The sequence below is a fragment of the Harpegnathos saltator genome, unplaced genomic scaffold, assembly GCF_003227715.2.
Source record: "Harpegnathos saltator strain DR-91 unplaced genomic scaffold, Hsal_v8.6 scaffold47, whole genome shotgun sequence".
NCBI lineage: Eukaryota > Metazoa > Arthropoda > Insecta > Hymenoptera > Formicidae > Harpegnathos > Harpegnathos saltator.
In genome coordinates, this window is record NW_020230283.1 from 1,765,001 (window position 1) to 1,777,500 (window position 12,500).

The following is a 12,500-nucleotide window of genomic DNA, read 5'->3' on the forward strand; positions in this document are numbered from 1 at the left end:
GTTCGCGACTCGATTTCGAGAAGACACACGAACGCACCCTCCTCGGATTAACCTTTCGATGTTAACGGCACGTGAAAGCGCCGACGATTCTCGCGACACGCGCGTCGGTGCGAGCTGACAAAAGTCGTGCGACTCGCGTTAACGCGACAGCGAAAGGTTATTCCAAGTGACGAAAATGAATCGGAGATGAGATTACCATTGCGCGAGCTGCGCTCGCTGGAGCGGGCGAAACTGCTCGACGCCGGGCTTTTTACCGACGCTATGCGGCTGATAGCGACCGATAGCGTGGAAATGGAGTATCAGTGCGACGGGTTTGAGTCTTTCGAAATAGAAACGCGTTGGTGTTGGTCGACGAACGTCGCGTACTCCGCACGGTAGCTTTTTCCATTCGCGCGCGCGCGCGCGCGCACGCGCACGTGTTCGCGCGAATAGCGCGGGGATGTTGCAGCCGTGAGAATAATGTACATAGTTTGATCAAGTCGTCGCGCGAAAATCGCGGAGCACTTTCGCGCGAGCGAAAATTCCGGCCCGGTATCTCGGGTTACAATTTCGTCACATTTGCGCGTTGAATCGATTTGAATGATATCGGTGAAAAATTTGCATTGAAATGGAGGATTACCCGCGTGCGTGCGCGCCGCGCCTCCCGTTCAGCAGACGGATCTTTCCTTTGTTTACGGTCTGACGAATATTTCACGGCCCGGCGAATTATTGCGTAACTTGCATTGAACCAAGTATCGCGGTGTGCTGCTCACGTCATGGTTCGCGGATGCGTTTCGTGTACAAAACTATTTCGAGGCTAACAACGAGCAACCGAAGACCGGTCCGACGTATAGCGCCGCGTTAATACGTTGATCCTGGCGATTCCATGTCTGTGCGCGGCGACTGAGATCGCCGAGATCGTAGAAATTCGTGACATCTCGCCGACAATTCACGAGATTCGCGTTTTTCAACAAGCATGAGCAACGTTCATTTTTTACACCAACCGCTCTGTATACGTATACCATATATTTATATATTTATGTATATAATATCATTTTTTTAGACTTATATACGCACACGTGAATACGTGTCTGTACAATATCGCGCCTATGTACAAAGTGTAATTCTGAAAGCGTGTCGAGGAGGGGTGTAGGACGTAGCAAATGAAGACGCATTTGCACAGCACGATTCGTTCGGGGACGTGCAAGAAAGCAAGTACAGAAAGTTTCGCGCGCCTTTAAATATCTTTGCAGAGACAGGAAAGAAAGAAGAAGAAAAAAGGACATGAAAGTATTTTAATCTCACGGAGTCTGCAAATGCGTGAAAGTATTTTAATCTAGCGAGAATCTACACGGGGAGGAACGTCTCGTTTTTTCCACCGAAATATGCGAAATTAAGATAGATCGCGAGGCAATCGCCGGTCTCGGCCGGGAAAGCGAAACGACAAGGCGCTAACGATATCGCTGCGCCGTTATTTCTGCATATTCCCCGGCTGTGAATGTGTGTGTGTGTGTGTGTGTTTTTCTGGGGAAAGACCAATTTGTTATTCCCGAGACAGAGATGCTTCAAAAATGCACGGGGCTCTATATCAGTTCCGACACTTTCTTGAAGCTTCCTCGGCCGTATGTAGACTTTCGTGACCCAGTGCATTTCCGGGGCGAAATCTCTCGAGCACTTTCGTGTGCGCTCCCGGGCGTGCGAGCGAGCGCGCGCGCGCGCGCTCGCAAGTGTTTGTACGCAACTCCGCTGCGAGGGCGAGTTTGCATTTGTGTTACGGGCGCGAGCAGGTGCCGCCGTATATACTATATGTGTCTCTAGCATGACGGCGATATCGTAAATCTCCGGAAACGGCACGCGTTATATATAAGCTTCGGATATTTGGGATTCTTAGCGCGGAGAGTCGAGGTTTTCCTTAAGCTATAACGTATTACCTCAGCCTCGCCCCGCGGTATGAACGATATGTACAACGGCTTATGTGTGTATATATTTATATTTTTATATATGTGTACATATATGTATAATATACACATACATACATATATACATACATACATATATATATATATATATATATATTATATATGACGATAGTTACGAGCCATAGAAAATATATCTCCCGGCGGCGCGTGAACGTGGGAGAGGAGAGGGAGCTTTTCTCGCCCGATATCACGGGGTCGAAGGAATCGAGTATTAATCCTACGCCCTACAGAATCATCCCGATCGATGCAGCTTATTTCTTCGCGGTGAGTCGTAAAGGGTTCTTGAGTTCGCGTTGTGTGTGTGTGTGTGTGTGTGTGTGTACGTGTGTGTGTGCCGGGCAGCCGGGACTTTGCGCGTAGAGAGCGCGCTCGAGGATATTGCATTGAAACATCAACGTCGGTTTCGGCGAATCGAAATGTCGCTTGCATATTTTCGTACGCGATATTTTTGTTCCTTTATTTTTTTAATCCATCGGATGTTCTTGTAATTAATATATTCACAGAATTCATCGTGTGTGTGCGCGTGTGTGTACGTGTGTCTGTGCGCGTGCGTGCGTGCGTGCGTGTGTGTGTGTGTGTGTATGATTAGAAGGGAAAATGGACAAGTAACATATTCACGTGGCAATAAAGCGCTCGTATTCGGCGGGACTTTTACGGCTAATAAATGCACACGCGCGCGACGTAAATTCGCGCTTATGCACACCGACAATAACACGCCGCACGTCCGCCTTTTTCGCCGGATGTTCCTCGTTAACGCGCGAGCTGCGACCGTCGCATCGTCGCATCGTCGCATCGTCGCTCGGCGAGATTCGCATTCCCCCCGTGTCGGTCGGTCGAGATTTAAGACAAACCGCGCGATCGATCCGCGCGCATTCGCCAGGAAACTGCAGCATCGCGCGCGTAAGGGGCGCGCTCGCGCAAGAATAATCGAAATTCAAATCGTCCCACCCCTCGACCCGACGCCCGTTCGTCGCGTTTTATTTCCGGCGGCACCTACTCGCGGCTTGAATTCGCGAATGGAAGCGGGTCGGCTGTTCGCATCGAACAAAGACCGAAGCGCAGAAACGACGGAAGGGAGAAAGCGGAAAGCGCGGGAGTTATGTGCATTGCCGTCGATGGGACGAAACAAAGGCCAGGGACGAAAATAAAAAAAAAGGAGGAAGAGGCGGGGAAGGGCGAAGAACGGAAATAAAAGAGAGGAAAAGCAAAAATCCGTCACCGCAACGCGACGAAACGTAATGACGTGCTCGCGAAAATGGCGCGAGTCGGGCTTGTCGCGGAATTAACTCGTGGAGTATTGGGAGCAATCGCGCGGTCTGAGGGCCACGCGACGACGCTCCTCTGCGGATGTAGTGGCGGGTATCCGCGCGGAAATGAAAGATGCGGGCAGACGCATATCATAGAGAAATTTAGCAATCTTGAAGGGAAAAAGGGGAAAAAAGGGAACAAGATACCGTGCGAGCGCTGCGGAAACGTCGCACTCGTATATTTCGCGATATCTGTTTAAAATAAAATAGCACGTGTATAATAAACGTTTGTGCGTTTTAAATTCGTATATCCGAGAGAATTAAAGAGAGAGAGAGAGAGAGAGAGAGAGAGAGAGAGCAGAAATGAAAAAAGCGGACAATACGATATTTCTCATAACCGTCACGTAAGAGAGAAAATTATTTTACAAACCCAACGTGTAGCGCGTTTCATATTAAAACTATCATACGCGCGGGTCGGCCGCAGATAGAAATACGCGAAGCGTACGTAAAAGAATATTCAAAATATGATTAAAAAATTACTCCAAGTCGGGACAGGCGCGGCAGATGGACTGACGTGGGAGACGCGCTGGTACTCAGCACGAAATCAATCAGGATTTGGAGTTGAAGTCAAGATGCGCGCCGGACGAAGGGCGAACAAAAACGATAGAGATTCGTGCGCGAAGAATCGGAAAGGAGGTCGCGATCGTAGCGAACGGCAGGTTAGCAGAAACGCACCGGCATGGTAGCGCGGGTCGAGGCGCCACAATAACCCCCCTCCCTTTCGCGCCCTCCCAACCACCCCCCAACGACCGTGGTAACGGTAACCGACGATTTATTGCGTGGCGCAACGAGCGCGCACGGTAACACGTTACGGTAATGACTGTGAAATACGACGGTGCGCCTCTGCCACCCCCGCGTCTCTCTCGTGCAACCCTTCCGCTTCGCCGCAGCTGCCCGGCTACCCCCCCGTCGCCCTTGCCTGCCGCCCTCCGCGGCCCCCGGGTCTCCGATGAAAGGACTGAGTTTCGATTCGCGTGTATGTACGCGAATCGCGAGCGTGTAAAACGTTCTCGCCCCCGCTAACCCTCTCTCTCCCTCCTATCTTTCTCTTTCTCTCGTTCTGCAGCCGAATCGCGAGTACACGTAGAAATATCCCGGATTTTCGGGCAGGAGTGTTTTCGCGCAGGAGTGCCATCGATCGTGCTGGCAGGACGATCGATACCGCTATCGGAAACACGCGGCGGTGCCGGGGTAATAAATAATAACGCGGCGATGAATAGAAGCGCGCCGGAGTGATGTAAGCTACGCACCTGCGATAAGGGGGGAGGGGGAGAGGCGGAGTTGATAGAATAATTTTGTGAACTGCCGTTAAGTACACGCTGTCGCGTATTATTCTCGGCGAGGTAAAAAGATCGCGCGCGCGCGCGCGAGACGGAGGATGTGGCACGTGCGCCATAAAGAAATCTATTGTACTTTCTCCAAACAGAAACGCCCCAGAGCTCTCGCGAGCGTCACGCGTTGTCGAATGAAAAGCGGTATCAAAAGTGTCATCGATTATTCCCCGTACGCCGTGTACGTGTCGAGCGTGTCTAGTCGCGAGAGACTGGTTTTTCTCACGTGTCGCAGTCGCGCGACAATAATTATTTATGTCCTTATTCGTCGAACGCGCGAGGTTCTCTTTTCGCGGCGCGCGCAAGTCGCGGGCGCGCAGGATGGAAGAAAGAGCAGAGGAGAAGAACACAAATGAAAATCCGAGAGAACAATTGTATTGATAACATATCGACGTACATTAATCGGACAATAAGCGGATAACAAATCATTCCCCGCGCACAATGTACGCGGCAGTTTCACGTGATTGCTCTTCCCCCTCGACCGGTTTTCGCCGTCGGGATAATCCGCGCGCGCGCGCGCGCGTGCGATTTTCCGGCCGCGCTCGTACGATCGAGTCTCGGTCCTCATGCATTGCGTATGCACAATGGAATCGATCCTCGTACATCCGGCGCGAGCGGGAGCGACGAGGAGGAGCAAGCGGCTGGCATACTCTCGCCAAGTCGCCGTGCACGAGGACGAAGCAGTAAGCCGACGAAAAGAAAAGGAGAAGCGTACTCTCGGAGAGAGTTTCTCTGAAAAACCGACTGATGTCCAATGAGGCGTCAGGGACTACCCGCTTCTTCGCGCGACGAAGAGAAGGAGCTCGTTATCGCGTTTGCATTCTAAGAGGAAATCGTCCTCGTCGCCGTCGCCGTCGCCGTCGTCGTCGTCGTCTCCTCCGTAGTCGTAGTCGTAATCGTAGCCGTCGTCGTTGTCGTCGTTATTACGCTGTCTACTCAAGCAGCGTTATCCCGGGAAAAATATGGAGACGCGCAGCTCGTTATTCCCCCGTAAAGTAAGAAAGGGGTCACGCGGGCTAAAAAGATTCGGCCCTTTATTTCTCGCCTCGCGACCGGACCGACGAACTCTACCCGAGCAAGGAGTTATTAGCGCGTATCGCGAAAAGGAGCGGGTCGATAAGTTTCCCGAGAGCTCTCGGCTTCCCTTGTCGCCTTCGTCCGAGACGCGCTTCTTTAGCTTTTTTCCCTTCCAGTTTCCCTTCTTTTCTTCCGCTTTTTTACCGCGATCGGTCTCGCGTCGTTCGCGAAAATTAAGCGTTTTTCTCCCCTCCTAACATCGCCGTTCGACTTCCCTCTGTCGGCTCTCCCGGCGTTTTCGGCGTTTCATTGCTCGGGAATGATTCTGTATACCGCGGAGTAGCCGTGCAGCGACGTCTCTCCTGCCGATAGGGGCGGTAGTCCCAAGGCACCTGAAACTACCATGAGGCCCCTGAGTCCTCCCTGTATAGTCTCTCACTCCGTTCGCTCGTCTTCTTTAAATTACTGTTTCGTGTGACGCGCCGCCCGCCACGTCACGACCACGTCACCCCGTCCATTCGCGTGCTCGACTCGGCGATCGAGCATAGTATCACCAAAATCGCCGGGTCACTAGGAAGGTTCTGGACGATAGACCGGCTCGAGCTTCGTCGGACGTCTAGCCGGACGAAGCCAACGCGCCGTGGCGACAAACTGCGAGACCGATGCCCCTCGTTCGTCGCATTCCCGCTGTAGCGAAAGAGAGAGAAAGGAGAGGTGTCCTACTCGGGATTCGACAAAGTTATACGTTGCATCAGGAAAGTCGTGGCACTCCCCCTCCCCGTGGTCACGTAAACGTAATGAGTGAACGGAAAAAGAATTTCTCGCTCTAAAGCCTGAGTAATTTGATTGTGTTTTGCAGGACGCGCAAACGTAGAAACGAACATCGATTGACGTCGCGTTTATAGATAATCTCTCTCGCGCAGATTGTTTCTCTTTTTAAATCATTAGCTGGTAGAAAGCACTATATCGCCGTGAGACAGGTAACAGAGACAGATTGACGTGCTGCGTCAATATTTAGTAAATAAACCGCCGGCGAAAGCTACGTCCTGGCTCTTCGGAAACTTACGACCTAATTAGAACAAATTCGCTGCATGATGTTGGGCTGACGCATTTGGCGTTTCATATATATTGAATTATTCGGAGGGAGGCAAGAGCCGGAGGAACAATTTCGTCACATTCGCCTGTATTTTTAACATCGTCGCGTTCGGAATTCCGGACGGTCACTGTAATGTTGTTTCAGACTGCGCGCGGACGTAAGAATTTTATTCGAAACACCGCGGCGTGTATTGACGTATCTGAGAAGAATTGATATTCTCCAAAAGTAATAGCGCTTTTGCGACATCGATACCGAAGCGTTGGCATAAACAACGGAGCTTTATCCGCGATTTTCAAGCTTCGACAATCGAGTTAGACGGACGAGATGATTCTTGGCGTGAAGCTTTCACGGGAGGAAGGGGGATACGAGACGAGAATATACGAGAAAGTAACACGAGGAGAGCAAACTCGGAGAGTGAACTCTGGAGTGACCTGGAGCACGACACAGTGGGAAAAATAATTACTTATCTATGGCGAGACTCGACTCTCGCGGAAAGCCTGAATCTTCGGGACGCGGTCTCCCGCCCTTTCGTACTCGCGAGTCTCTTCGAGAAATTGTCCCAGTATTTACCAATGTCGGCGCGAATTCAGTCGGCGCCGCGCCGCGCCGCTCGGCGCTCTTCTCGCGCGCTTCGTGACGCGAAGGCGAATGCCTGGCGACGATCGTTAAATCGCGGCCGCCGTTTGCCTTCTCTCGAAGGCGACGGAATATTTGCAGTTCGGAAACGTTCCAGCGCAAGACTCGCCCTCCCTTTCGCCCCTCCCCCCTCCCTCCGCCTCGTCGAAGACGAAGAAGAAGAAGTTCCCCGCGAAGCGAATGTATATGTATGTATCTGCGAGTACACGTCGTCGCGCCGCCCCCTCGCGCGGCCCAGAGAGATATCTTTCCAACCCCATGTCGGGGATCCTTTCTTGCGTGGAAGATCGCCCCGCTCTCCTGTGTTTGCGGAGAGGGTGACTTAACCGACGAATGTTTTTCGGACATTGGGAATACATTGACGGGGGTGCTGGTAAGGTGAAGGCAGGGGGGTGGAAGGCGGAGGGGGTGCGTGAGTGGGCGGATAGTTGGTGGACTTAAGGGGGGTGGCGAGGAGTTCTCCTCTACGGCGATCAATCATCGCGGGGATGGTATCCACTTTTCCTTCTACCACCATGCCTCGTGAACTGTACGCAATAAGACACACAAGCGGGCTAAGTAAGGCTCGAGGGTGAGGGAGCTCGATAAGGAGCGGGCGCGGGAAGAATGTTGTTCCCGAAAAGTTATTCAAATGCGTTAAGTAGCGGGTACCGAGGGAAATTGAAAACGATGCTGCAAGCATCGGGGATGTCTCTGGAGGAAGACGAGGATCGTGTTGGTGTGTGAGGAAGGAAGAAACGAAGGGAGGAGGGAGCGAGGGAGCGAGGGGGCGGGCAGAAGGGCTGGGGAAAGGTTTCTCGACGGGGATGGGCCAACGTCCGAAAAACATTATACATTATTTATGAGTTCCCAATTCCCACCCGCGCCTATTGTTTCGAGAATCGATGTACTTCGGCACGTGGACTACCGATGGCGAGAGCGACGACGACGAGGGCGACGACGACGACGACGACGACGACGACGACGATACCTCGACGGTACGTTGGTCGCCGTCGTCATCGTCATCGTCGCCGTGCGTTTCGCCACTTCCCTGACGCATCCTCGGCGAATCTAACGCGATATCGCCGCGCGAGCGCGATATTATCTCTCGCGTTAATTAATCTCGATCGTGACGGGGCAACGGTCGCAGTTTGTCCGACGCTAACGACGTGACGCGTTATTATCGCTTTACATGCTTGACACAGGAAGAGCGGTGAACCGCGTGCAAAGGTTAGAATTATCGACAGAAAGAGCGGGGAGGGGGGGAGGGTAGAAGGGCGCACGGCTTCGATCGCAATCGCCTCTTTCGTGGAACACGCGGAACAAAACGTGCGTACATTTAACAGGCGGTTAAGCGGTGGGGAGGGGAGGGGACGAGCGTTAACACGCACGAGCGATCACATGCGCGACGTCTCGACTGACGCCGAGTAGGGTGAAGAAGAGTGTGACCTCCCGGAAAAATGCAGCGGCCAAGCCCGCGCATTGATTCGCGGTTAAAGAGCCGAAACGAATTGCGTTACGTGATCGGCCACCGACAAGGAAATTATCCGCGCTCTCGAGGGGCCCGCGGAACGGAAGCGCGATCGTCATTATCTCGCTAGTCGTTTGGAAATCAGTTTCGGCCATAATTATGCAGGTAAAATTGTGCTCTTTGTAAGAGCGCAGCGATTCATCGCGCAGCGCGGAAAAAATGGCCTGAAAAATAGTTAATAGGACATTTTGTTTGGCGCTAACGATCAAAGCGCCACCGTCGTGCGCTTTTTATTTATTTTCATAATGGCTTTTACTCTTCAACTATTTGGTTTTGTTGCGCCGCTGCGGAGTTCGATATTATTGAACGCGTATTCGTTACATCGGGTGTGCGCGGATTTTTCGTTTAAAAGTTCGACGTAACAAAATCAAACAATAATTCACGAAATAATAACAAATCGATATATCGATGAAAATCTAAATAACCGCCCCGTTAATATCGTTAAAAACTCACATGGAACTTGTAGAAATGGCGATACACATACACACACACACACACATTGTTCGTAACAGATGGATAAGAGAGGACAGGAGGGTCCCCGATGATTCGCGAGAGGGCGAGCTAACGATCGATTATTCTTTATCTCGGTCAATCGAGCGTTACGGGCAATCGCAATATCGCATCGGAACGGAATGGAGATAGAGACGGCATCTCCTCGAATCTAATCCAAGTGCAACGCGCATCCGCGATTTTCATTTTGCGAATGCGACGTGAAGTAGAAGGCTTGACCTCGAAAGATACGCCCGGCAGCTACCATCCGCTCCGATTTCAATCGATCGATATCGAAAGACGGATGTGCTTATTTTCCGGGGATATCCTATTAATCGTTATAACCATATATGTACGCTGATGGCTACGTATATGGCGGGCATACGGCCGCGACGTGTTTGTGAGGGCGCGCGTGTGTTTGCGTACGTGTGTGTGTGTGTGTGTGTGTGCGCGTGCGTGTGTGTGTGTATGTGTGTATAAATGTGTGCCTGAGTGGACCGCGATGCGGTTCTCCCGCGTATCATTGTCAATCGATACGTACTCGTTACCCCTGCCAGATATCAACAATGACATTTTACCCAACTCCCTCCGCACATTTTATATCGCGATCGATTTCACAACCCGTTGGCCGAGCCAAACAGCTTTGTCGGACTCAATTTTGGTGACATCGTATTTTCAAAATATCGCCACGCGCGCGCGCACGCACGCGCGCGCGTTCGCGCAAAATAGAGAATGTCGATTTTACAATCCGCTATGCAGCAAAAGTATTTTCTAATAACTTTCAGCAACCATTTCAGTATTTAGTGGCATTTACTCCAATGAATTCGGACATTGATTGGATATTTGCTTTTATCGAGATTGTTATTGGGATGCATTCGTTATTGAAAGGAATGATTGGTTTTATATACAGTGGCTCACCAAAATATTCGAAACGGTAACTCACTATAAATTGAATGAAATCGTTCGAATAGTTTGGTGAGTCCCCGTATAATTGGTATAATTCATGTGTATTTTTCTCCCTCCTATGCAGATCGTCTGGGTTTCCCGCGAATCGCGCGTAAAATAATTTCGGAATTTCAAATTCTCTGAAAATTATAGCCCGAGAGAGGGAAAGAGAGAGAGAGAGAGAGAGAGAGAGAGAGAGAGAGAGAGAGAGAGAGAGAGAGAAATGGAGAGAGTCAATAGTACACTGCAGCTACAATAGCTCAATAAATTCCGAATACACGGATAGCGGCCACTTTTTCGCAAACACCCGGTGATTTATCGTCTACCGCGGAATAAAAGAGGATAGATTATTTATACCCCACGTAACCCATTGTTCCTTAAAAATATTTCACCTAAAAATACTGTAGAAAAATAATACGATATAATGGCTGCCGTCGTGAAATCTATCGAACGTCTCGCTGATTAATACGCAAAAGTGCGTGCAGCAACGCTAAACACTCCTCTCTTTCTCCTCCCACTCTCCCCTCCCCCTCCCCTCCTTTCTCTCTTCTTCTCCCCTCTATCTCTCTCGCTCGCGCTCTGCGTATCTCCAGGGTAACAAATCTCTCTTTAGTGTTCTTAAGTCCTAAATGACGGGAGCGCCTCGATATAGTAACTTATATCGATTTGTACGATTCTCACCCGCGCCGTCGCCGGCTGCTACCCGACGGTGTTCTCGTTGTAAGAAAATACGCGAAACCAACACCGCGACAAGTATCGAATAAGCACTCCAATAATGTACAAACTTTCTCATAGTGCGAAGCGGAGTCGATATTGCAGCCGAGCGCGAGCCATCGCGTCGGCGAGCTGACACCGCTCGACATTAATAATTTATCCCCGAATATCCTGTAACCAGACAAAGTTTCTCACGGCGCGGCATTTTTCGCCCCGTTCCCGTTTCCACGCCGACCCTCTCCTCTCCTCACCCCTCGTCCATTCTTACGGCCGCCGCGCCGCCGTCGCCGCGTCGTCGTGAGAGACGCCTTGTGCGAGAGAAAACTTTTGCGAAATCGGGGCTCGCCGTGCTTTAAAGAGGGATCGTCCGCGCTTTAAGCAGGAATCTCATCGTCCTTTCTCTCGTTTCCGCCGTGCGACGGAAGAGAGAAACAGCGTGACACGCGAGCGCGCACGCACGCACGCACGTGTACTCGGCCGGAAGCCGTTGCGACGTTCCGGCCGTTCCGTCGTCCTGTTCGTCCTGTTCGCTACGGCGAAGCCGTTCGTATCGCCGAACGGAAACTTGGCGACTTTTCGCGACGAGGTACGCGCGATCTTCGAGGACTTCGAGGTTATCGCGTGGTCCTGCCACGCTTCCGAACCGCCCGAATATCACCACCTCCTCTTTCTCCTCCTCCTCCTCCTCCTCCGAATTCTCCTCGAGATCGCGGGGCTACCTTTCGCCCGCCGACGTAGCGATCGCGTCACGACACGCTTTCCCGTCGCGCTGGGATCGGGTGGACGAAGCGACAGCACAATGATCAGTTAGCGTGTAGCGATGGGTTAGAGTGCGCGCACAGCTTGGATCGGTACCGTTAGTCGGCGAGTTAGTTCACAGAGGCATGGCGTTGTAGAGGTCCAGATTGGGATGGTAAAAGAGCGGTGTCGGGGTGGGCGGGTTATGGTGGGGCGCGGGCTGCGCCTGTATGAGGTTCAAGTTCAGGTTCAGGGGCGCGATGTGGGCCGCATTGTGGTGGTTAAGGTGGTTAAGGCTAAGGTGGTTACCTGTCGGGTAGGGTAATCCGAAACTAGGGTACCCAGAATAGCCGCGGCCCGCCGCGTATGCCGCGTACGCCGCCGCTGGGAAACCTGCGAACACAAGGAAGATCTTCGTTAGCACTCTTCGTTACTTGCTGAGCGACTCGCATGTTGTTCCTCGGACCCTTCGGCGGCCGAGACGGCGCGCGATCGTTCGCGGTTCACGTATCCGTGGGAGACGCGAAAGCTTGCAAAGTTCTGCAAAGGGCGTTTTGCCTGCGTTAGACGAGAGCGCGAGGCTTCTCCTCGCTCGATCGTCTCCTGAGTCTAATTTCATTTCGCTCCTGTGTCTTATGAGACTATGGCTTTTTGTTATGCGTTAGAGTCGTGATTGGGTTGATTCGAGATTGAAACAGTCGCTAGGTAGAGAACAGCGAATGATTGACTTGAACGTAGTAGTAGTAGTAGTAGTAGTAG

The 12,500-nt window shown here is 51.7% G+C and overlaps 1 protein-coding gene across 3 annotated transcripts in view; it reads right to left on the bottom strand.

Annotated features, from left to right (window-relative positions):
* The window catches only part of Rbp6 (RNA-binding protein 6), a 282,622-nt gene that overhangs the window by 28,142 nt on the left and 241,980 nt on the right, over nt 1–12,500 (bottom strand). For all 3 annotated transcript variants that reach the window (XM_025302182.1, XM_025302181.1, XM_011147257.3), the window contains one exon: nt 12,051–12,134. In XM_025302182.1, the coding sequence (XP_025157967.1) occupies nt 12,051–12,134 (84 nt within the window). The remainder of the gene's footprint in view (nt 1–12,050; nt 12,135–12,500) is intronic.